This window comes from Protopterus annectens, chromosome 5.part1, assembly GCF_019279795.1.
Source record: "Protopterus annectens isolate FY-2018-M chromosome 5.part1, PAN1.0, whole genome shotgun sequence".
In the NCBI taxonomy this organism is placed as follows: domain Eukaryota; kingdom Metazoa; phylum Chordata; order Ceratodontiformes; family Protopteridae; genus Protopterus; species Protopterus annectens.
In genome coordinates this window covers 514,499,464-514,526,183 of record NC_056736.1, presented here as the reverse complement: position 1 = coordinate 514,526,183, position 26,720 = coordinate 514,499,464, and the positions used below count along the sequence as shown (strand labels likewise).

The window sequence follows — 26,720 nt, the reverse complement described above, 5'->3', positions numbered from 1 at the left end:
GAGTAATAAGGTCTTCAGCCATTCTAAGCATTTGTTTTTGTGGCATGGGAGCTTGAGCATGCACTTTGGTCATCGGTTTTCTAAGCGTAGTGCGAACTCTGGCCTGAGAAACTCGTTAGTTTTATCTAAAAATTAAGTTGTCGGATTAATACGAACATCGGTAGGTTGGAATACACCCTCAGAAGCCGGTGCCTGCACAGCGGCTCCGGACCCATCCAAGGTAAAGACATCCGCAGGCTCCATAGTCAAAGAAGCATCTCACGGCATACCGGACTCCGAACGGGTCTCAGCAGAGGCCTGCGAATCTGTAGAAGTGGGCATCAGGGGCTGCAAAGGCAACTTACTGAGTACCAGCGGACTGGCAACTAACTTAACGGAAGAGTCGTCTGCAGTTTTGGACCTATGAGGTCTGTCTTTATCTTTATGTTTTTTCGGAAGATTGGTAGTCGAATGGCTTATTGAAGCCATTTCGGAATATGGAGAATGAGAGCGAAAGAATTTAGCGGCAAAGCCCGACGAATGGTTCAGGCATTAAACAAGGCACAAAACTGACAGCGAGGGAAGTTGTGGTCTGGGCCTAAACAGGTGACGCAGTAAGAATGAAAATCTCTGTGAGGTATTTGATTTCCACAGGCAAGACAATTGTTAACTTTTTCTGGCATCGGCTACATCAAGAAAAAAGGATCCCCATCGGGGTACTTAGCTTTAGAAGACTTCAAGTTTGAAACTTGAAAAATGAAAATTTCTGGAAGTGGTCGACCGGCACTTGCAAACTGCTTCTGCTTCGGGCTCCTCCACGACAAGAAAGACTGATATAATGGCGTCGGCTGCATGTTTTATACCACTGACAACCTGACGTTATGGAAGAGGAGACAGCATCCAACGCAGAAATCCCAAGACTCTGGTATTCGGGCCGACTGAGGGCTACCTGCAGGCAGAAAACCCAAGTGTGATGACTGCAGCAGTGAAACACGAAGAACACCCGTCGTTCTGTCACAATACAGACACAGTCCTTTATTCACTATGCACACGAATGTATCTCAGTACGATGTACATTTATTATAATAGACATGGCTTAATTATCTGATTCAAGCAACGTCTCTATTGGCACAGTGCTGCTCAAGTGATATCTGAGAATATGGTTAACACAAAAGTCATAAAATCTAACAAAAATATCTGTGCTGACAGTCATTGATAAAGAAGGTGGAATAGTATTAGCTACTGCTCTTTGCCAAGGACAAGATCACCAGAGGCTGGGTCTAACCTGCACAATTATGTGAGAAAAGGCTACTGCTATAAGACATATAACCGCTAAATATCCAGGAAAAGTAATTATGCCAACAACATTGATCACACTACAATCTAAGTTCAAAGTGCTTTTTGGAAGTTGTTTTTATAAGTTTTGTTTTCAGTACAAAGAAGGCACATAAAACTCAGACAGTTAAGTGGCAGTGAAGAATCTTGCTGCTCACCATGTTTCACAGAATATTTTTTCCCTTTTGGGAAATCTTCTAAATCACAATGCCACAGTCCTTAGAATTTTGCCTGCACTCTTTCCAACAAATTCTGAACACTCAGAGTTTTCCAGTAGGTTTCCACAGCAGGACCAATGATGGCGCCCAGGATGTCCCTTGTGTCCATGACCACAGCCCTGGTATCCACCTGTGATGCAACAGTAATTATTTAAAAGGTGAGTTAGTATGTTTATGGTAGGAATTATTTTTTTCTGAAGTTTTCTACTTAAGAAAAACTTCAGATAGAATTTTTTAATGCAATGAATTTTTGTGATAATTAAAGAACAGTAAAGGAAAAATAGATTACTCACCTGTAAAAAGCAATTTTTGAGATGACATATGGTGTGCAATCACAGTTTTAGTAGAATTTGTTTCAGTTTAATTCAGTTTAAAAACGATCCAATAAGAATCTTTCCACCAACTCAAAGTTTTACATTTCTCAGTGCTAGCATCATAATCATCTGCAACCCGTTAAAAGCCAAACATGTCAACTACTTGTTGGACTGAATTGTACAAGGTGCATACAAAATGCAAACCTAAAAAGGTCAGCTATACAAACAGATACTACTGAGCTGTAATTATGAGAGAGTTAAAAACAGAGCTCAGTGTCTGAATCCACTCAGCAACATCTGCATTATAACCAACCAAATCTAGGGTCAAGTCTTTTAATGTGACACTGATTCTCAGTAGGTGCTTCAAGTAACCAAAATTAATGAATGTAATATGAAGGACGTATAACTGTACTTTTTTCCCCTCTTGTGGTGTAGGCTGTACATACCAGCTACTGCACTAGAGCTGTAATAGCAGATGGTGTGTACAGCCAAAACCATGTTATCCAGGCATAGCTGAAAATAAGACACATTTGAGAGAAGACCTCTCCATCTCTTCATTAAAATGGCTGGAATGTGGCCATGCTTTGTTTTGAAGCAAACACAGTGCAGATAACGTTCTGTGAGACTGTTATTCTAGGTCTGAGAATTTCTTGAAAGAAAAACTTGACAGCTAAAGATATTAAGACATCCAACAGGAAATGTCTCTCTCTTTCATGAACAGTTCTCACACACACACACACACACACACACACGGATCTGGACAGGGGGGTACACTCAACATGGACTACAGTAGACCTATACTGGGGCCAAGAGGGGCTCACAACCACAAACAGAGCTTAGATGCCCTGCTTTTCAGAACACAGGTCAAATAATATAAACAAAGCTGTGTGTGAGTATACCTGTAGACATGTGAGTGTGGACATCAGCTTCCATCATGTACTGCATGAGTGGATCTGTAACTGTCAAATGAATTAACAATATACATCAGACTAAAACATTCAATTCAATCTGAATGATTTAGTGTGGATATAAACTAAGAACAGCATCATAAAATAAGCACAAAAATAAATAGACAAACAGTGCCAATTACTTAAAATCCACAGCAGCAATAAAATCAAGAGTTACAACAGCTGCGATCAAAAAACAGCAACAACAAAAAAAGAGGTATAATAGTCAAAGGCTGGCAAGGTCATGCACAGAGCAGCACTGTCACCATACATTAAAAGGTACTCTGGTTCAGATTTGGCACTAGTAGGATAACGAAGAAGCCACCACAGAAAAACTCATTTCAGCCTTCAAAAACGTTTATTGTAGAAAACAAGAACAAACACAAAAAATATATAAAAAACAAGAGATTAGTGCTTTCAGCCGTAGCCTTCTTCAGGTCTCAATATTCTATGACCAACCATATTGTTTAAATAGGAAATGGAACCAATTAAAAGATTTTAACAAAACTCTTCCATGAAAGGAACCAATAGAAGGGCAATCTATCACAAAGGAACCAATCACCAAATTCACTACTTAGTAAGCATCAAAGTGCCCTAAACTGAACTTGTCTATGAAAAAGCCAAAAGCATTAAAACCAATTAATATTCTCATCAGTATGACAAATATTAATCTAGCTCAACAAACTTTAAATCATACAGCTTGCCACAAACTACTAGGAGTGTCTAAATGCAACCTTATGGCATTAACCAATAATCTAACCTAAAAATAAAAACTTGACCTATCAGTTTAATTTCTGTGTATTCAGGATTGCGTGATATTGAATTATTCCACTTGGTCAACAGTGATAGCTGTCACTATTAGAAGCAGTCTTATATAAAAAGCAAACCTCAACAGTTCCAGTTTTTATATGTCAACCAAACTAATTTCATCAAACATAGGACCTGATCGACAATTATCTATTTGCCTTTGCAGTGTCTTTTCAAAAAGAACAACCGAAAGGCAATTCATGTGGCTGCTTAAAGTGAAAAAATTATTCCATAAAGTGGTTGATAGCTAAATGCATTATTTAAATGCTGCCAAAAAATAAAACAAAAGCGATCTTATTCTAAAAAATTTTTCATAAAACAGACAATGTCATTTCTTGCCGGGACCAATCAGTCTGTATGCTGGCACCAAGATAACCAATCAAACCACTGCTAGGTGGTACACACGAAATTTGTGCATATTCATAAAATAAACTGTAACCGTTTCCTGAATTCAATGAAACAGCCAATCATAATGCTATCTCTGATCCCGTGTTAAATAGCAAACAAATACTTCATGTTGCATTTGACAATACAACAAATTATATGACAGAATGTAGTAAAATGATCTTAAATTAAAGCCTGTTATAATTTTCTTTAGATCTTGCTGAAAAATAGATCATTACACATAATAGGAATTGTAAGATAATTACGTTGTGTTCCAACAGCACTGCTAGGGTAACCAATCATTTTCCTGAATTTAACAGGACCACCAATCACAATGTCTCAGGATTACGTTCTTCCATAATATACAGTTAAGACAGGAGAAAGGAAAGTTCTGTAAAACCTTACCATAACTATAGATGTTCTTCTCTTCCATGTTGCAGTTATTCACTAGGAGGTTTACACCCTTCTTCCCATCAGCTTGTTCGGCCAAGTTTCCAAAGCTTTTCCAGTCCCTGTTGATGCGGACATCTGATGTGTAGGCTGGTACATGGGCCATAAAAGTGACGTCTGAGTGCACCAATCCTCAGAAAGTACAGTTGTGTACACTTACCATAAATGTAGTAGTGAACCATTTTTATGAAGTGTTCGTCTTAGTCCAAAAAAGTGTAGCTCAATGCATTTTCTGTTATAGTTATCTGTTATTAAAGTAAGTAATTTTGAGATAACATGATTGGTTGCCCTGATAAATTCAGGTGAAGGACTCGTTACCTCAACAGGACAGGTGAGATTTAGCATTACACTCTTTGACAGCTATTACGGAGCTTAAATTATTTAAGAAGCTTTGACAAGCATGTTACTCTGCTTTTTAGCAGGTCTTAAGGAATTTTAGGACAGCTTGCTATACTTAATAATAAATTATATATAGTTATGTGTTGACCTTAGGGTTCCTCTTTTGTGTGAATCGTTGTCCATGAAGTGTTTATTCTCTGACTGCAAAGCACAACCTGATGCTATTCTGCTTTAACTGTATGCTATGGAAGAACATAATCCTGAGACATTGTGATTGGTGGTCCTGTTAAATTCAAGAAAAGGACTGGTTACCCTAGCAGTGCTGTTGGAACAAAACATAATTATCTTACAATTCCTACTTTGTGTAATGATCTATTTTTCACAGAGCTCTAACAAAAATGATGAGGCTTTAATTTAAGATCAGTTTAGCACATTCTGTCATATAATTTGTTGTATTGTCAAATGCAACCCTAGGTTATCTTAGAAATGACATTATGTCTGTTTTATGAAAAAAATTTTAGATTAGGATTGCTTTTGCTTTATCTTTTGGTAGCATTTAATTAATGCAATTAGCCATCAACCACTTTATGGAATAATTTTTTCACTTTAAGCAGCCACGTGAACTGCCTGTCGGTTTTTCGTTTTGAAACGACACCATGAAGACAAATAAGTAATTGTCAATTAGGTCCTACGTTTGACGAAATTAGTTTGGTTGACTTGTATAAAAACTGGAACTGCTGAGGTTTGCTTAAGACTGCTTCAAATAGGGACAGCTATCATTGTTGACCAAATGGAATAATTCAATATCACGCAATCCTGAATACACAGAAATTACACTGGTAGGTCAAGTTTTTATTTTTAGGTTAGATGATTGGTTAATGCCATAAGGTTGCTAGGTAGTGCTAACATTTAAGCACTCCTATTAGTTTGTGGCAAGCTGTATGACTTAAAGTTTGTTGAACTAGATTTATATTTGTCATACAAATGAGAATTCTTCTTCTTTTGGCTTTTCCCGGTTAGGGGACACCACAGCGGAACTCCGGTCCGCTAATGATTGGCAGTAGATTTTTACGGTGCTGAGGTGCCAGCTCGACGCCCAACCTTCAACGAAGGCATGCCCATTTCACGCAGGTCTTTCGAACGCATATGTGGTTTTAATGCTTTTGGCTTTTTCATAGTCAAGTTCAGTTTAGGGCACTTTGATGTTTTCCAAGTAGGGAATTCAGTGATTGGTCTCTGTGATGGATTTCCCTTCCATTTGTTCAAACATATGAATGTTTTTGTTGGTTTCTTTCATGGAAGGGTAGTGATAAAATATTTTGATTGCTTCTAATTCCTATTTAAAAAATATGATTGGTCGTAGAATATTGAGATCTGAAGAAGGCTACAGCTGAAAGCGCTAATCTCTTGTTTTTTATATTTTTTGTGTTTGTTTTTGTTTTCTACAATAAACGTTTTGAAGGCTGGAAACGAGTTTATCTGAGGTGGCTTCTTTGCTATCCTACTACTGCTGTTTGACTTGCTGAATGAAGTGCCTTTAGCAGTGTCACTTGGTTTTTATCTTTGGTTCAAATTTGGCGGAGGTGCCTTCTTTAATAGTCTGCTTGGGAGGCAGATTCCCCAAAAGGACTGCCACAAACAGTGCCTTTTTTGTTTGGGTGATTCCCACAACCATACCTCTTGTAGTATCTGTAAGAAGGTTGAGTTTACAACTCTTACAAACCATTTGCCTTCCATGGCCATTTATCTTGAAAATCAGTGGCTTAAACATTTAGCCCAGGTTACCATGGCAGAATCCTTTAACCCAGAGATACTCCCACTAGGTAAGAAGGCGGCCAAGAAATCTCAGTCGGATTCTTTAGCTATTCAGCCTCCACCTGACTTTCCTTTAGAAGCGGGTAATAGCTCTGTACGTCATTTGGACTCTCCATCAGATTCCACTGACATGACCCTGTCACAGGCCAGCATGGATCCATCTTTTCACACGTCCTCTACGGCTTTGCAGGAGTCTGCTTCGGAGGAACCACAGTTGATTACCTTGGATGTTTCTAGAAGGATTCTGCAGATATTAGTCAGGGAGGAGGTTCCGGGTTCTCTTACTGAATCTTGACAAGGGTCATAACCTCCAGTATTTGTTAGGGCTGATGTCCCTCCCAAGAAAAGCCAAAAAATGAAGCATATTTCAGCCATCCTAAGGATCTTCAAAGTGAATGGCAAGGGTCAAAACCTTGGTATTTGTTATGGCTGATGTCCCTTACAAGAAAAGACAAAGAAGCATGTTTTGGTCTGTCCAAAAGATCCTCAAAGGGAATGGCAAGATTATACTCAGGGCTTGTTTTCTGACTTGATGGCCCTGAAGCCCCCTCAAGGGGTTTCAATTCCTGCTCCTTCTTGGACCTCTACCCCCTTCTAAGTGGCTTAGGGAACCAGACTCCTCAGATGAGGATTCAGTGTCTGATGAGTCTTTGTCCTATTCTTCACCAATGCCTTCTCCTCTGGCTTATGGTTCTGATGAGGAGCAGTCTGTTATCCCTGGGTCTCCTTTTGAGGAACTGTCTATTGGGGACAATTGCTGGAATGATGTAATAGGGATTCTTCTCAAGTGTCTGATATTCAGAGAAGATATTATGAGTTGCTTCAGGTAGATACTCAAACCATTGTCAGTTCTTCCTGTGCCGACTGCCTTGTTAGACACTTTCATTGCTGCTTCCAAGTCTCTTGATACCCAGCCTTCTGCTCCTAAGAAACCTGGTTCTATAGGATTCTGGAGGATTGTCAATTTTTAATTAAAACTCCTTCTGCTGATCCTGCTGTGGTGTCAGTCTCTTCTGACAAACCTAAGCTCTTGCCCTCTTTCAAACTTCTGTCTTCTGACAATGAAAGTAAGACAATGGTGAGGATTGCCAAGAAAGTTTACACTGCTTCTAATTTGGCCTTTAGGGCTGTTAAAATTAACAGAGCCATATGACTAGGTGTGCTCTGGCCTTGACTCCTCAGGTTTGTCAGGTTATTTTTGACCACCCTAATTCTGAAGGCAAATTCTCTGCTTTTTTTTTTTTGGCTTCTCAGCTGGCTCACTACTCTATGATGCTGCAGATACCTCTTCCATGGCTGTGGCTTTTGGGTCTGACACGAGGCATTTTTCTTGGTTTCATCTCCAGCCTCTGGCTGAGGACATTAAGGCCAAGTTGTTGGATGCTCCTTTGGATAATAAACACCTTTTTGGGACTGCTGCTACTGACCTGTTTAAGTCTCTTAAGGAGAAAGGCACAGCCTTGCAGAACCTTAAACATATTTCTGTCTCTCCTATCCCTAAATTCCAGAGGAATTATCCTTCTAGATCTGCTTTTGTTCAGAGGCAACCTTGCCAGGCGCCCAAGGGCAGGAAGGGTGGTAGGTGGGCCCACTCTGCTAAGGCTTCTCAGATTTCTGTGGCCCAGAAGCCTCCTTTACCTGATAAGTCTACTTCTCCTTGACAATACCCCCACACACTTCGCTTAGACCAGGTTCCTTTGTCACTTTTGATTTCCCTTTGTCTTCCAAATTGGTGTTTCATCGCTTTAGACTCTTGGATTCTTTCTGTTATCCATCAAGGCTAATTCATGGTATGGAAGTCTCTCCCCCCTTTTTCAGGGATTCCTCAACCTCTCTAGAGCAGCTTCCTCATTTCTTTGAGGTTACAGGTCCCTGATGAACCAAGGAACCATTCAACCCCCTTCCCAAGTGGGAAAGGGTTTTTATTCCAGGATGTTCCTGGTTCCTTGAAAGGAGGGCACTTGTGAGACCTATTCGGGATTTCTCCCTGCTCAACACCTTTTTCAAGGTCCCTTCTTTTTGGATGATTAGTCTTCAAACCGGGTTTCCTCTTTTGCTATCCCAGGCTTTTCTGGTATCGTCGGATCTGAACGATGCTTGCCATCATAGCTCTATTCACCCTCATTTCAGGAAGTTTTTACATTTCTCTGTGTCTTCCTTTCATTTTCAGTTCTCTGTTTTGCCCTTTTAGCTCTCTACTGCCCCAATGGTATTCACAAAATGCCTAGCTCCTGTGATTGCTTTCTGCAGGCTCCAAGGCATTTAAATTTTTCCTTATCAAGATGACTTTGTTGGTTCAGGTGCCGTCTCCCAGTCATCTGTTACAGGAAATGGAGTTCACCATCTCTCTTCTTCAAAGTCAGGGGTTCACTATTGACTTCCAAAAGTCTGTCCTAACTCCCTTTCAAGATCATGTGCATCTGGGACGAAGGAATCAGACAGTGCCAATGTTGGCCTCTCTTCTACCTCCAAAACTTTTGTCCTTGACAGCATTCTTTCAGTCTCTTCTTCCTTTGACTGCCATGCCAGCCAGGGAGTTTCTGGGATGCATAGTCTCTTCTATTCCAATGATCCTTCCCAGACTGCATATGTGGAAGCTTCAATGGTACCTCAAGCCAGTTTGGCTGCAGCATTGTCACCATCTGGATTTCAGTACCTCTCCTTCCCTGTCTAATGATGGAATTCGAGTGGTGGATTCAAAGTATGCTCTCAACCCAGGCCTGCCCTTTCAACTTCCAGTCCCCTTTCAAGAACTACTCACTGATGCCTCAGATATGGGGGGGGGGCTTCTTTTGGTCATCTGAAAGTTCAGGGTCTCTGGTCCCCCCATCAGACATCCGACCATATCAACATCAAAGAGGTGAGAGTTCTGATGCTGGCCCTTCAAACTTTTCAGCCCATGTTTTCTCCAGGCTCCTTGATGGTATACACAGACAACACTATAGTGATGTGGTTTTCAACAAGCAGGGAGGCCCAAATCTTACCTTCTCTGCAGGATGGCTCTTCAGGCTAGGGAGGTGGCTTTCACTAATCAGTTAACTCTTCAAGCAGTATACATTACATCAGAGCACAATCTAGTGGCAGACTCTCTAAGCAGGTCCAAAACACAGACTCACGAATAGATGTTTCACATAGATGTGTTCCTAGACATTGCCCATCAGTGGGGTATTCCTCAGGTAGATCTTTCTGCCTCCCCTCTGAATAGGCAGCGTCTTCTCTTCTGTTTCAGAGTGCCATGCTATTTGGCATGGGAGATGGATGTTCTTTTCTTTTCTTTGGAAGGGGATTTTTCTTTATGCTTTCCCTCCTCTTCCTCTACTTCCAAGTGTCCTACACTAGATTCATCTGGACTCCCCAAAAATCTTGCTAGTGACTCCCTTTTGGACAAGGCAGCACTGGTTCCCCCTCTTAATGCATCTGGCCAGGGACAACCACAAGTTACCTCACTGGTTGGATTTCCTCACACAGGAAAAGGGGGTCCATCCATCCTCCCTTGTCCACTTTTCAACTAAGACTGTGGGTGATAGGGTTTTGATCCCTTTCAGGCACCTCTTTTCTGAGGACATGCTCAGGGTTTTACAGGAAGAAAGGAAACTCAACCAGAAAATCTTATGTCCAAATGGAAAATATTTTCTGTCTGGTGTCATGTCCGTAACAAAGACCCTTTTTCAGTGCGAGTCCCTCTGGTCCTCTTATTTGTGTGAGTTTCTCCACTTAGGCCTGGCCTATTCTTTTGTGAAGGCCCATTTGTTAGCCATTTCTGCTTGTCTGCCCTTGAATCCTCCTTTGGCTTTTCACTTTATAAGTTCAAACAATTTCTTAAAGGCATCTTGCACATTAGGCCTCCAACGAAACCTGCTTGGGACCTTAAATTTTGTTTTGGAAAAATTGACGCAGGCTCCTTTTCAGCCTGCAGATTTTGCTTCTTTGCAACACTGTACATGGAAGACTGTTTCATTGCTGGCTCTTACTTCTCCTTGGTGGGTTTCTGAGCTCCTGGCCCTTATGGCCATTCCTCCATTTTTTTTTTTTTTTTTTTTTACAGGGACAGGGTGTCCTTTTATGCACAAGGTAGTAAATGAGTTGTCTTTGAATCAGTTGGCGCAATTCCCTTCCTTCTTCCCTTCTCCTCGGTATGCTAGTGAGAGGGTCCTACACACCTTTGATTTGTAGACAGCTCAGGTATTATTTGGATAGGCCATTTGTAAGTCTAATCAGCTTTTTTGTTTCCTTTCATCCCAGGACATTGGATGTGGTAGTTTCTAATCAAACCATCTTCTCCTGGACATCTAAGGCCATTTCTTTTTGCTATACTTTTCATGGCAAATCTGTGTCTACTTCTGTTAGAGGTCATACCACTATGGCTGTTGCCTCTTCTGGTGCAGTCTTCAAGGAGTTGGGACACCAATTCCATCCCTGAAGCTGCTACTTGGTCTTCAGTGTATACGTTTACAAAGCATTTATTATTTATTTATTTATTTATTTATTTATTTAAATTTGTTGACCGGGAGTGTCCGACTGGACGTAGGTCCATTTTCAGCGGAGGCCCGGGGAGAAAAGCTCCACAGTTAAAATAAACAGACAGTATTTACATTGGATTACATAGTGATTAACAATTTACATAGCAATTACTTACAACATATTTACAGATGAAGAACATAGTACATCAGTAGACAACTAGAATCTTTATCTGTGAAGTGCATACCAGACATTAACAAATGTTACAAGAAGAAGAAGAAGTTTGTGCTGTATAATAAGTACTGGCTTATGTGCATCTGAGCTTGCTATAATCAAGGTAGTTAGTGGAGTGGAAAGAAAGGTAGTGGTTGGATGGGGTGGATGATATTAGAGTGGGAGTTGCAAGGGCATAGCCAGCATGTTTTTAGTTGCGCTTTTAGTAAAGTTTTGAAGTGGGTGCATGATGGTATGGAGGTAATTGTGGGTGGGAGTGAGTTCCATAATTTGGCTATGGCGCAAGAGAACAGTGCTTCACCAGCAGAGTTATTGGCTTTAGTGATCTGCAAGTGATTTTTGCTGCTGGATCTTAGTGGTCTGGTGGTGTGATAGGGTTGGAGTAGATTCTGGAGGGATGGGACATTTAGTGGATGGTTTACTAGTTTGTGGGCGAGTGAGAGTTGATACCACTGAAGGAGGTGAGGGAGTTCAAGCCAGCCCAGTTCAGCAAGTGAGAGATGGTGGTGACTATGGTAGGATGCCCCTGTGGCGAATTTGGCGATTTTGTTGTAGCAGGTCTCTAGCTTGTTTAGATCACATTGCCTTAGGTTGGTATATACTGGAGAGGCATAAAGTAGGGTGGAGATAAGGTGGGAATTTGCTATTGAAATCTTTGCTGCTTTGGTGAGAAATTGCTTATTTCTGTATAACGCTCCTAGTTTTTTGGGGACTTTTTTTATAGTCATGGATATGTGAATGTCAAATTTTAGTTTATTGTCTATTTCCACTCCTAGCAATTTGGTGTGTTCAGTTGGGTATATAGTGGTGTTGTCTTTTGCCGTGATGTTAAAGTGAGAGTTGTTTTGAGTATGTTTGGTGGGTTGGAAGATGAGTAGTTTAGTTTTGTTTGGGTTGAGTATTAATCGGGCATCGGGTAACCATGTTTCAACAGAGGAAAAGGCTTCCTGTGTGACTTTTTGCAGTTTTGGTAGGGACTGGGCTGAGCAGATGATGGTCGAGTCATCTGCGTATTGTGTGAGCGTGCCATGTTTGGTGTCAGAGGCTAGATTATTGGTGTAAACAGAGAAGAGTAGGGGTCCAAGGATGGATCCTTGGGGAACCCCTATGGAGACAGGTAGTTGGGGAGATATATCATTCTGCCATACAACGGATTGTTGGCGGTCAGACAGGTAACTCTGAAACCAGTTGGTGACCGATTGTGAGAAGGATAGGTTATTGAGGCCAGAGATAGGTTGTTTGTGTGGGACCATGTCAAATGCTTTAGATAGGTCTAGGAAAGTAGCAGAGGAGAGATAGCTGTTGTTTTTATGCTGAAGGATAGTGTTAGTAAAGGAGAGTAAGGCAGTGGTGCTGCTATGGTTTGGTCGGAAACCATGCTGAGTACTGGAAAGGAGGTTGTTAGTAAGGAGGTAGTCTGAGACCTGAGAGTGTATGCATCTCTCTAGTATTTTGGAGAGTGGAGAGAGAATAGCTATGGGGTGGTAATTGGTTAGTTTTGCGGAGGGTCCGCCTTAGTGGAGGGAAATTATATATGTGATACTTTCCACAGTGTGGGAACGTAACTTTCTGACAGAGATCGGTTAATCAAGATGGATACTGGGTAGGCCAGAGCATCAGCTGCGATTTGTAGGCATTCACTTGGGAGGCTGTCTGCTGCTAATTTGGTGGGTTTAAGTTTAGTTAAGAGCTTTTTTATGTTGGAGGTAGGTACAGGAGAAAAAGAGAAGGCAGTGGGGAGATTACTAGTTGAAGGTGTGGGTTGAAGGGGAGGGGGGTTGTGTTGTTTAGCTAGTGATAGTATGGTTTGGGTGAAGTGTGTGTTGAATGAGGTAGCAATATTTTCTGAGGAGTGAGGGATGTTAGGAGGAGGGGTACTGACTTTACCTGGGTGGAGGATGGAGTTTATGGAGGACCAGAATTGTTTGGGGCTGTGTTGTGAGGAGTCTAGAGCTGACTGGTAGTATTGGGATTTGTCCTGTTTTATTAGCTTTTTGACTCTATTGCGTAGTTCTAGGAATTTCTGTCTAGCTGAGGGGGTTTTGGTTTTGCGCCAGTGCTCCCTGGCTTTATCCCTGTTTTTCATTTCTGACTTAGTGGTTTTCTGTAGCCATGGGGAGGGTTGTGCTTTGGTTCTGGAGAATCTTATGGGGGCATGATAATTAAGGATGTTCAGGAAGGTAGTATTAAAAAATTCAACTGCATCATCTAGACTGAGGTACTTTAGAGGATGCCAGTTACATTATTTGAGAGATGAGATGAATGTGAGTGGGTTAAAGTTTAGTTTTTTTACGTATTTGATGGTAGAGGACAGGTTTAGCTTGGTATATGTATTTTTTGAGTAGGAATGTTGGGGAGTGATCACTGAGGCTATCTGATAAGCAGCCTGTTATATATGACTGGGTGCCTATCCAATCCAGGGTAGTGTGCTTGGTGGAGTTTTTATTTATCCTGGTTGGTGACTGGACTAGTTGAGTGAAGCCATGAAGGTGTACATGATGGGTTGGATTGTTGCCAGAACAGGATTGCCAGTCAATATTGAAATCACCTAAGATGATAGTTTCTTGGGGGAGATGATGGGTAGACCAGCTGAGGAGGTTTTCTAGGGGAGGGATGTTTTGGCCAGGTGGGAAGTAGCATCCAATTATGTTGATGGTTTTGTTTTGGTTAATTTTGAGGTTGGTATATATTATTTCTTCATTACCTATTTGTGGTGCTGATGATTTTAAGATCTGGATGTTTAGATGCTGTTTAAATATTACAGCTACACCACCTCCTGTTTTTGTTTAGCCGGTCTACTCTTAGTATGCCGTAACCTGTAGGGAGTATTTGCTCACTGGTAATGTGAGGTTTTAGCCAGGTTTCTGTCAGGATGACTATATCTGGGGAGTACAAGTCTATGGTGGCATGGAGTTCATGGACTTTGTTGGATATACTTCTAAAATTTAGGCATAGTAGAAGGAAGTCACTTGGCTTTCTATTGGCTGTAATATGGGAGAAGTTGTGGTTTCTAGTCTGATTATGAAGACTGGGGTTGGAGATGGTAGGGCCAGGGTTGGGGTGGATGTCTCCACTTAGGGCTAGTTTTGATAAGCATGAGATTATTAGTTTTCTCAGTTTTTGAATGTGTTTGTTTATAAGGGAAACTTTATGATTGTGCTCTGTGGGTAATAGGTATGGTGGGAGGGTTACTATGTTAAGTTGTAGGGATGCTTTATGTTTGAGTAATATAGTTGGTAGAATATGTGGGGGGGTGCATAGGGATGGTTCTTGAGCTGGTGTGAGGGGAGCTGAGTGTGGGTGAGAAATGACTGGTGGTGTGAGTAGTAGTACAGTGGTAGTGGTTGAGTGGGGGAATGATGGAGCTTTGGTAGGATGTAAGATATGAAAGGAGAGTTCATAGTTGGACATAGTTTCTAGGGCCAGAGCAGGTTTTGCTAGAACCATTTTATACAGGTTGAGGGTTCTTCTCAAACTTCCACCTCTCATTCTGTTTCTTGTGCGTTTTTACTCTCCCTTCTGTCTAGAATACCGCAAGAGTGATGTAGAAGGACATAGTATATTTGTGTAAAATATTATCATAACAGTAGATGTCCCTCTCTTCACTGCTGCAGTATTAGCACCCTCCAGCCTCTCGTTTGTTCTGTTTTATGTTTTAGATTCCTTCCAGCTGAGGGTTTCCCCTTTATCTTCTGCATTTTTACTTCTGGATGTGCATGGACTTCTTTGTCCAATGGACAGACTGTTCTCTTCTGGGGTAATTTAGTTCTGGTTAGCTGCATGTGTACTTCCCTTTTATGCCCTATGTTCTGTGCAGGAAGCATAGGTGTGACATACAGCACATACAAGATCATTAGGCTTTTGTATACTATCCAAGTGTCGGGTTGCCCTGGGTGGGAGATCCAGTCTCTCTAGAACACTAAAAGTGAAGAGAAGGACATCTAATGTTATGGTAAGATTTTACACAACTGTACTATCTCCATCATGGGCTGTGATGTGTGCTGGAAAAAATGACCTTGCAGCCTTTTCAGTTAGAAAAACTGATCATGCAGCCTTCTGAGCCAGTACAGTGCATTGGTATTAAAAACAAGAACATTATAAAACATTTGTTTGTTATGGCTACTGCCTATAGCAGAAGGATTTCTGAGCTGCAGGACGTAAGACCCATGACAGAATCTTTGTTTTTTTCTTAAGGGATAGGATTTCAATGCAATAACCCTTTTTCATGCCAAAAGTAACATCTAAGAGAACCTGAATTAACACATTTTACTCTCTACATTTTGTAAAACAGGTGAAAAGGACAGAGTTTTTTTGTGCAGCCCTGATATGGGGGTGGGGGTGGGTGATAGTGGTTATGTTGTTTGTAAGAAGCCACAGTTAACAAAACACTGTGGCTTGATATTCAACAACTAAATGACATTGTCAACAAAATACTCGTACTGAAGCAAATGTAGTCAAAAAGGAAAAGTACCAAAGCCTTTGTACTTCCACAGCGTCGTATGTCAGGCATCTGCTCCACACTCAAAGCATAATGCATTTATGTGATGTACAGATGTCTAATCTTCAGAATTAAGTGCCTCAAAAGAACTAGAAAGTACAGTTGTGTACACTTACCATAAATGTAGATGTTCGAGTGTATTCACTGTTGCAGTCATTACATTTGGGTTATCCCTGCCAGGGTAGTCTTCGGCTGGCCCGAATACCAGAGGCTCAGTATTTCTGCGTAGGTTGCAGTCGCTTCAGGACTGAAGTCAGATCGTCAGTAGCATAAAGTAAGGCAGCCAACGCCATTACATCAGTTCTTCTTGCCCTGTCAGGAGCCCCCAAGTGGGAGCCAGGTTATGGTGGAAGAACCCCACCAGTAAAAAGTAAATATCAAAATGTTCCTTGTAAGGAAAGAGACAGAAAGAAAAAGGGGATGGAGGGAGGGAAACCAAGACTGCAACAGTGAATACACCCGAACATCTACATTTATGGTAAGTGTACACAACTGTACTATGTTCTTCATGTTTCACTGCTGCAGTCATCACATTTGGGCAGTCAAGGAGACTAGGGGCTGGCTAGGATGCCCTGCAAGACTGCAGTGGCAAAGCCTGTCCTGGATTTGGAGCTGGCTTAGAACTCCCTGGTTTTGAAGTGGAGGAAGTCCACTGTTTAGATCTCTGTATTCTCTGTGGCTGTTGTTTGGGTGGTCTGCTTCCCCGGGGTCTGGGCTGAACTAACCTGGTGGGAGCAGGAAAGGACAAGTGCTTGGAGGGGCAATGCCTGCTAAAACTTGGTGGCTGGACCTGTAGGAAATCCTTAACTATCTGGATAGATTTAGCCTTTTCTTCCTTTAAGACCTCCTCTGCCTTAGTGCCAAATAATTTGTCTTTGTGCAAGGGTGCATCCAATAATTTTGAATTAACATGGTCTTGCAAGGGTTGTTCCTTAAGCCATGCAGGTCTTTTAAGGATGGAACCGGTGACTGTTGCCCTGCAAGAAGCTTCTAGGGTGTCAAAACCACAGTGTAAGGTGTGCTTAGTCACTTGACTTGCAGAATGCATTAACTCTTATAACTCTTTAGATTCTGCACAAGCAGGAAAGGAAGACACTTTTTGTTTGAGGAGTTCCATGTTATATTGCTGAAATTTTAGCATATGGAACTGGCAATTTAGTGCTCTGATAGCAAGAGTAGCAGAGGTGTATACTTTTTTACCCCATCTGTCTAGTGCTCGGGAATCCCTATCTGAGGGGGTGGAATTCTTAGCAGAGGTTGCTGTAATTCCTTTAGGCCCTTGAGAAATTACCTCAGGGTCAGCAGCAGGATTTTTGAAAATAAATTTGTGAGAGTCAGGGACTCTGTAATAACTGTCAGGTTTTCTGGGTGCAGGAGGGAGGGTGTCAGGAGTCAAATTGGACTCCAGGAAAACATTGTCCACAACATCCAGGACTGAGGAAATGGCCAGGGGTTTGTGCTGTGGAAGATCCAAGAATTCTCGGAGTCGCTTTTTAGACTGAGGGTAGTCCTGACATTCCCATCGAAAATGCTCCCTTAAGGTATGAAGGGTTTCCCCAAAGGAAAAGTCCTCGGGTGGAGAGGCTGAAGGAATGGAATCCTCTGCACCACGATCCTCATGAGCAGAGAGGGATTGCATGTCTTCATATTCAGATGCATCAGAGTCAGACTCCTGTTCAGGCAAAACTACTGGGGACAGATCTCTTTTCCTTTTGGAAGGGGTAGCTTGGCTTCCCCTGATAGGTCTTCCACCATTTTAAGCATTTGAAACTGAGGCACGGATGCAGGTGCCTGTAATTGGGTCATCGGTTTCTTGGGTGTGGTTCGTACCCTGGGACTTAGAAACTAGGTAGACTTCGAAAGAACGGTAGACGCAAAAGAAGCCATCAGTTTGTGTCGAGAATCGGTAGTGCGAGTAATTCCTCGGAAGCCAGTGCCTGCTCAGCAGCTCTGGACCCATCCATCTTAGTCGAAGATGAGTATGAGGTTTTGCCGCATACTGGACTCCGAAAGGGTCTTGGTAGTAGCCTGGGAATCAACAGAAGCGGGCATCAGCGGCTGTGAAAGCGCCTCACTGAGGATCGGAGAACTGACTACCTTAACGGAAGCGCCGTCGGTAGGTTTGGACCTGTGCAGTCTGTCTCTGTCTTTAACCTTACATTTTTTCGGAAGATATGCTATCGGATGGCCATATCGGAATTCGAGGACTATAAGCGAAAATATCTAGCAACAATAAGGGCCCGACAATGTATAGTTCTGGCGTTAAAGCACAAAAGCGACAGCTAGGAATGTAGTGGTCTGGGTCTAAGCAAGTGAAGCAGTAAGAATGAAAGTCTCGGTTTGGTATTTGCTTTCCACAGGTGGGACAATTGTTGACTTTTTCTAACATTGGTTAGTGCACGAAAAAAGGATCACCAACAGGGTACTTCACTTTTGAAGACTTCAGCTTCAGTTCGGAAGATGAAACTCAGGTAGCGGTCAACCGGCAGTCGTGGGAACTGCTTCTGCTTCGGGCTCCTCGGCAAGAAAGACTGACATAATGGTCTGCCTCACTTTATACTACTGACGACCTGACGTCAGTCCTGAAGCGACAGCAACTGATGCAGAAATACTAAGCCACTGGTATTCAGGCCGGCCGAGGGCTATCCTGGCAGGGATAACCCAAATGTGATGACTGCAACACTGAAACACGAAGAACATCAACCTCAGAAAAACAATGACATGCACATTCAGAAAAGGAAACAAAAGAAGAAAGTGTTGCAAGACAAAATCCCTAGGCCAGCAGTAGGACAACAGAAAAGGTAAAAAAGAACAGGGGAAGATGCTGAATACTGCAACACTGAAAAATGGGGCATCTACTATTATAGTAAAATCTTACACAATGGTACTGCGTCTATCCTTATCACTGCTGCAGCACTCTTTACACTTGGGAGAGTAAAAAAACTACTGCAAAATATGGGAGGAGGAAGGCAGAGAAGTGCCACCCACACACACACACACACACACATACACAAATCCATGAAGGATAGCCCTACCTCTGGAAATAATGTCCAACTTATAATGCTTGGTAAAAGTATGGAAAGAAGACCAAATATGGATTTAGTATTCAGACCCTTTAAAAAAGCATCACAAGAGGCTAAAGCCCTAGCAAAATGAGCAGAAACTGAAAAAGAAAGCTGCTTGCCATGAAAAGAACAACAAAAAGAAATGGCCTTAGAAATCCAAGAGGAGATGGTATGCTTACACATTGCCAAACCCAATGTCCTGGTATTAAATGAAACAAAAAAGTTGCTCAGATTTCCTGATACCTTTTGTCTTATCCAGGTAATACCTGAGCTGTCTATGTAAATCCAAGGTGTGTAGCACCTTCTTACTAGCAGACAGAGAAGGAAAATGAACAGACTGATTCAAAGATAAATCGTTAATCACCTTAGGAATAAAAAGAAGAATTAATATGAATAGATACTGTTTCTATAAAAAAAAAAACCCAAAAACACAGGAGGAACTGCCATGAGTGCTTGGAGTTCAGAAAAGTACAGTTTTGTACCTACCATAAATGTAGATGTTCGAAGATCCACATTGCTGCAGTCCTAACACTTGGGTAGTCCGCTGTCCCTCATATCAGAGATTTGACTGACATCAGAACGCCAGGGTTATCCTCAGTCTTTTCTTGCCCCAGATGTCAGAAGACCCTAAAAAGAAAGGTCAAAACCCATAGACAACAGCTAAACAACCAACCAGCCTAACACCAAAAATATGTACAATATATACAATATATACAATATACCTCAGATGGATAACCCAACCCACACAACCACCTCAAACTACAGAGGGAAATGTGGATCTTCGAACATCTACATTTATGGTAGGTACAAAACTGTACTATGTTCTTCATCTCACATTGCTGCAGTCCTAACACTTGGGTAGAATCCCAAAGCAGAGGTAAGGGAGGATGGCTAAACTATAATGAAGCAGGAGCTGCCAAAATGCCCTGCAACACAGCAGTGGCAAAACCAGCCCTAGATTTAGAGTATAATGGAAGGTGGTAATGTCTAGAGAAGGTATGCACTGAACTCCAAGTGGCTGCCTCCAAAATATCCTTAGTTGCCACCCCTCAAAAAGCTGTTGAAGTGGCAGTAGCCCTAGTGGAATGAGGCCTAATCCCAGCTGGAATCTCTTTGCCATGATGGGAATAACAGAAAGCAATGCAAAATCCAATCCACTTAGAAATAGTTTGTTTTGACACGGCTTTGCCCTGAGAGCACAAAGCAAAAGAAACTAATAACTGCTGAGATTGTCTGAACCCTTTAGTTCTGTCCAAATAATATTGCAACTGCCTGTGTACATCTAAAGTGTGCAAAATCTTTTCCCCTTTATTTTGGGGATTTGCATAAAAGTAGGCAAATGAATAGTCTGGTTTAAAGCCACACTAGAAACCACTTCAGGCATAAAGGAAGGATTAGTAAAGATACCCTATCCTTATGGAAAATTAAGAAAGGCTCAACTGCCATAAGGGCCTGCAATTCAGAAACCCTTCTTGCAGAGGTAATGGCCAACAAAAAAGCAGTCTTCCATGACAAATATTTCAACTCAGCAGTAGCTGCAGGCTCAAAAGGTTGTAGAGTGAGTTTCTCCAACACAAAATTGAGATCCCAAGCAGGAGTAGGAGCCCTTCGTGGGGTCTTATATTCTTCCCTCTAAGAAATTGCTTGAACAAAGGATGAGAAAACAATGGTGGGTCACAGTCGTAATGAGCTGAAATTGCTGCAGCATGAATCTTAATAGAAGAGAAAGACAAACCTTTGTCTAATAACTCAGTAAGATATTGAAGAGCCACACTTAAATCAGGCTCAGTAACATCCAAATCCTTAGCTGCACTCCAAAACAAAAATCTCTTCCATTTATCACTTTCCTTGTACTAGGCCTTCTAGCTTCCAAAATCACATTCAAAACTTGTTGTGGAAGTTGAGACCCTCTATGGTTTAAAACAGAATATGCCAGGCTGTTAGGTGAAGAGTTTGACATTGAGCAAATGACTGTCCTCCTGGGACAACAGATGTGGAATCAAAGGCAAAGGCCATGGAGGCTTCCGTACCAGACTTCTCAGTAATGGGTACCAGTGCTGTCGAGGCCAATCTGGAGCTATCAAAATCATCCTTGGCTTGTCCTGTCTGACCTTCAGAAGTACCTTTGGGAGGAGAGGCAGAGGTGGAAAGGCATACACATGAAGATTTTTCCAACTGAAAGAAAGAGCATCCACTTTCCAAGCTGTGGGATGAAACCTCTTTGTGCAAAACTTTGGCAGCTGATGGTTTAGTGGAGAAGCGAACAGATCTATGTCTGGAGTTCCCCAGGACACTGTCAATTTCTGAAATACATGAAGATCCAGTTTCCACTCGTGGGGATCCATGATTTGTCTGCTTAACATATCTGCCAAGGAGTTCTGTGCTCCTGGCAGAAACCTTGCCTGAAGACTTAGTTGTAAACTGAGAGCAGTCTCCCACAAAATCATTGCTTGCCTGCATAGAGGATAAGAATGTGTTCCCCTTGCTTGTTGATGTACCACATGACAGTTGTGTTGTCTGTTAGAATCAACACCTGCCCTGGAAGAAGTAAATCCTTGAAAGCTATTAATGCAAACTGGACTGCTAACATCTCCTTCAAGTTGATATGTAGATGCTGTAGTCTGACAGGCCACTTGTCTTGTATCCACTTTCCGCTTAGATGAGCTCCCAAGCTTTGTCCGAGGCATCTGTCGTTAAAATTTGACTCGCCTCTGGCCGGGTCACAGAGAGTCCCTTGTTTAGGTGACATTCCTGAGCCCACCACAAAAATTCCTTTTGAATGCAAGGTATTATTGGAATGACAGTGTCCAGATCCTGGCAGTGCTGTGTCCATACATTTTGAGATACCATTGCAACTTCCTCATATGCAGTTTGGCATTGGGAAGCACCAGAATACAAGATGCCATGAACCCTAAGGCTTGAAGGACTGTCCTTGCAGTCAGCCCGGACTGAAGAGATAGATGATGGAAGTAAAGTGAAAGATTCTTTTGTTTGTCCGGGGTTAGAAAGGCCATCTGGGATGCTGTATTCAGTCTCACACCCAGAAAGCACATGTCTTGAGAGGGTACTAGACTGGACTTTATTTCGTTCACAGAATACCCCAGGCATCTTAGCACTGCTATCACATATTCCAAATGACGAAGAAGCTCATCCCTTTCTTGAGCCAGAATCAGGCAATCGTCCAAATAAGGATAGATTTGTATTCCTTTCAGCCTGAAGAAAGCTATCACTGGAGCCAGAACTTTCAATACTCTGGGCAGTAGATAAGCCAAAGGGCAATGCAGAGAACTGATAGTGAGAAGTCCCAGTCCAAAACGCAGATACTTCCTGCAACTTAGCCTGATAGGAACATGAAGGTAAGCCTCCTTGAGATCCAAAGTTACCATCCAGTGATCCTTGCCCAGCAGAGGTAAAAGCTGTTGTAACGTCAACATTTTGAACTTGGGAATGTCCAGATAAGTGTTGAGGATAGATAAATCCAAAATTGGTCTCCACGTGTTCCCCTTTTTGGTACAAGGAACAGGCGAGAATAAAATCCTAGGCCCCTTTCTGACATAGGAACCGCTGTATCCTATTTGAAGTAACAGAGAAATTTGCTTGTGAGCCTCTATTCTTTGTTGAGGAGGAATGTCTGGCATGCCTTTGAAAGGAGGCAAGGTATGGAAATAAAACCTGTAACCGTGATGTATGATATCCAATACCCATCTGTCTTGGGTAATCAAACTCCAATTTTCTTTGAAAAGTGCCAACCTTCCTCCCAAAGGTGCTGCCAGGCGAGAAGGTTCTGGCAGCTGAAAAGGTAGGTCATTGGGTTTGTTTACGAAAGGACTGACCCCTGCCCTCACCTGAAGACTGTGCAGGAGAACTCCCTGTTCTAGGTCTGAAAGAGCCCTGACCTCTGCCCCCTGCCACGCCTAGATCTACCCCTAGACTGGGAATCATAAGAAGGATACGCCCACCCCTTAGTAGGCCAATTTCTACTAAACTTTGGAGGCTGAACCTGCAAAAATCTTTAACAGTCTGCATAGACTTAGCCTTGTCTTCCATTTTCTTTAAAACTGCCTCAACAGGGAACCAAACAAGACATCAGATTGCAAAGGGGCATCCAAAATCCTAGTTTTAACATGGTCAGATAAATTTTGATCCCGAGCCAGGCATGCCAAGAACTGACCCAGTGGCAGCCACCCTAGACGAGGCCTGTACAGCATCAAAACCACATTGCAAAGAGTGCTTACCCACCTGTTCAGAAACATGCACTAAATCTTGTAACTCTTTACAATCAATACCTTCCGCCAGAGCATCAACCTTAGATTTCAACTGTGAAAGGAGATAATTTTGATATTTCAACATGTGAAACTGGCAATTCAAAGCTCTCATGGCTAGAGTGGAAGAAGTATAAACTTTCTTTCCCCATCTATCCAAGGCCCTGGCCTCTTTATCTGCAGGAACCGGATTCTTGACAACAGAAGCCTTAACACCCTTAGGCCCCTGGCTAATAGTTTCTGGGTCTGCCCTAGGACTCTTAAAAAGATACTTATGAGCTTCAGGCACCCTGTAATATCTATCAGGTTTAACAGGAGCAGGAGGCAAAGAATCAGGATTAAGAGAAGCCTCTGCAAACATATATTCCACCACATTCAGTACAGGAGGTATAGCCAAAGGCCTATGCTGGGGTAAAACAAAATTCCCTAAGCCTTTTCCTGGAATCAGAGAAGTCCTGACCTTCCCATTTAAAATGCTCTCTCATGGAGTGAAGGGTCTCTGAAAAAGAAAAATCCTCAGGAGGAGAAACAGAAGGAGTAGAATCATCCACATCAGAATCAGAATAATGAGCATACTCCTGCAAGTCTTCAGCCGAAGACTCAGACACATCCGAAACCTGCTCCCAATCCCCCAACACTGGTTCAATCCTAGGCCTCTCATCAGGAGGGGGCATAGAGCCTCTAATTAAAGTAATTAAATCTTCTGCCATTTTTGGGCACAGCACCTGAAGAACTAGGAGTGACACCCACAGAAGCTAAACTAGACCTGCCTCTAGGAGAAGCCTTGGAAGCAGAAAGAGAGGGCCTAGACCCTTAGGAAGGGAGGGAGTACAGTTATCTGAGAAGCCCCTACAGCCTGACATGCCTCCTGGGAGGCCACATCCTGTAAAATCAAAGTTTCTCCCTGGGACTCCAGAGAGGCCTCCGGAACCACCGGTTCCACTGAAAGAACCGGGCGTCCGTTCGGGACCTCCTCTAACCTAGGTTTAACTGCCTTGTCCAGCATCCGGCATTTTGTAATTGCACCGCTTCCCAAAGACCAACCTGGCACAATCCAACCTCCGCTTTATAGTGCGCTTATTAAACCTCAGGTCCCAAACAAGGTATACACAAATTATGGTAATGTATCTGTTTCCCACAAGAAATACAGTTATTCACTTTTTCTGACATCCAAACCACTGAGGCAAGAAAAACCAAAATATTGGGTACTTAACCAACTCTGACTTCGGTCTGAAACTCCGAATTAAAATTCAGAGAACGCCGAAACACACTTTGCACTGCTTCTGCATCGGACCATGCAAAAAGACTGAGGATATGACGTCGTCATGCGCGCATTGTACCCTGGCTCTGATGTCAGTCAAATGCGCCTTGACCGACGTCAGCCTTATACTCTGATATTCGGGCCGACCGAGGGACAGCGGACTACCCAAGTGTTAGGACTGCAGCAATGTGAGATGAAGAACATCTCTCCTGGCAGAATTAAGAGCCACCAACAAGACAGTCTGAGTCCAATGTTGCAAGGAAGAAGAAAAGGCAGGCTCAAAAGGGGAAGTTTCTCAAGGACAAAATTAAGGTCCCAAGAAGGAGGGATAGGCTTTCTTGGTGGTCTGATATGAAAGATTCATTTTAGAAATTGCTGGACTTCAAAAACAGAACTCAAAATGTGAATTCAAAAGGCACACAAACTAAAATTGCTAACAAATGAACAGAAGAGTATGCCATGCCAACATTGGGAAATTCATGCAAATAAGAAAGCACCACAGGGATCCCCAAAATAAAAACGATCCTGGTTCATGCTTCAGACACCAAATAGAAAATCTCTTCCATTTAGCAACATAGGATTTTCTACCTCATACATCCATAGGTGTTTTCTATGCTAATGACCCTAAGAGGCCTTATTAAGCCTATCCATGATTCTCTAGGTGAGATTCAAACCCTATACCTTGTGTCTATGAGGCAAACACCTTATCCATTAAGCCAACCCCCAATCCAAGAATAGTTTGGGCCCAAAACTTGCATACCTGTTCTTTGAAGTCCGGTGGGTTTTCCCGCTTTCTGCAAAACCTGAAGCACATACTCAGAAAAATGGTGTCTGAAGGCTATCAGAACCGTATCACCCAAAGTGTCAGTTAAAGTGTGGACAAGTAAAGGTGAATGACAGACCCTTTGTCTTGTGTGAGAAGATCCATCTGGTGAGGTAACTTGTGATGACTGCCCCTAACCAGGTGAAACAGAAGTGGAAGCCAGTGCTGTCTGGCGAAAAGGGAGTCACCAGCAATATTTTGTGGTAGTCCCACATGATCTTGTGCAAAACCTGAGAAGTAGAGGAAGAGGAGGATATGTATATAGGAATATCCTCTTCCAAGAAAAAGACATGCCGTCCACCCTCCAAGCCCGGGGAACTTGGAACTATGGAACATAATTGAGGAAGTTCTGTTCAGAGGGTAGGCAAATTGTCTACTTGAAAAAAAAACACTGATGTAGTGTGTCTAGAAACACCTGTGTGTGAAGCATCCATTGTGAGAATGTGTCCTGGACCTGCTCAAACAGTCTGCCACTCCACTGTGCTCTGAAGGGATGTACACCACATGGTGAACAATATGATGGAGGACTGCAAAATCCCAGGCCTGGAGAGTCAGTCTACAAAGATGAGACTCTGTTGTGTACCCCTGCTTGTTGAAGTACCACATAAACGGTGGTATTGTCTATAAAACCCTTTAAAGGACCTAGGACACAAGGCCTGAAGAGCTAGGATGACAGCCCTCATCTCTTTGATACTGATGTGATCTGACATGTGTTGCTGAGACCAAAGACCCTGAACTTTCAGATTGTTGGAAGATGCCCCCCAACCTTGATCAGAAACATCTGTCTACAGTTCTTGTAGGAAGAGGTACCTGACAAGGCAGACCTGGATTTAGGGAGAGATGCTGAATCCTCCACTGGAGTTAAGAGTTTGAAGTAGGGTAAAAGAGGGATTGGAAACTCCGGAGGTTGGCAATGCTGTAGCAGTCTTGACATACCACTGAAATTTCCTCATGTAGAGTTTGGCAAAGGGAATCATGGGAATGGTGGATGGCATGATCCCCAGTGCTCAGAGAAATTCTCTTGCAGGAAGAACTGAAAGAGGAAGAAGAGAATGGAAATAAGTGAGACGCCAACATTGAGATGTTCGGAATCCTGCAGCCCAAAAACTCTTGGCCCTGACAGGGAGTCAAATACTGACTTTTTGAAGCTAACAGTGAATCCCACAGTGAGCAGCAGAAGCATAATGAAGTGTAGACCCTGAAGCAGGAAGTACTGAGGGGAGGCTTAAAACAGAAAGCTGTCCATGTATGGGAATATCTGGACTCCCTACAGTCTTCAGAAAGCTACCACAGGGAACGAATATTTAGTAAACACCCTTGGAACTGTAGAAAGACCAAAACACAAAGCACAGAAATAATAATAAGGGGAAAAAAGAAACATAAAAACTTCCTGAAGAGAGGGCGAACAGAAATGTGGAGATAGGTGTCCTTTATATCCAGGGAAACCAGAAAGGCCTGGGAAAGCATGAGAGGAAAAAGCACTCTGACGAGAAAACATCCTGAAAGAGGTAACCTTGGCAAACGTGTTGAG

General features: G+C 42.4%; 1 protein-coding gene across 1 annotated transcript in view; it reads right to left on the bottom strand.

The window, feature by feature from the left end:
• Window positions 1-1,367: 1,367 nt before the first annotated feature.
• Window positions 1,368-26,720, bottom strand: part of TRIM45 (tripartite motif containing 45) — a 640,498-nt gene continuing 615,145 nt past the window's right edge. Inside the window, exon 8 of the mRNA XM_044073131.1 lies at window positions 1,368-1,662. Coding sequence (XP_043929066.1) covers window positions 1,517-1,662 — 146 coding nt within the window. The 3' untranslated portion in view covers window positions 1,368-1,516. The remainder of the gene's footprint in view (window positions 1,663-26,720) is intronic.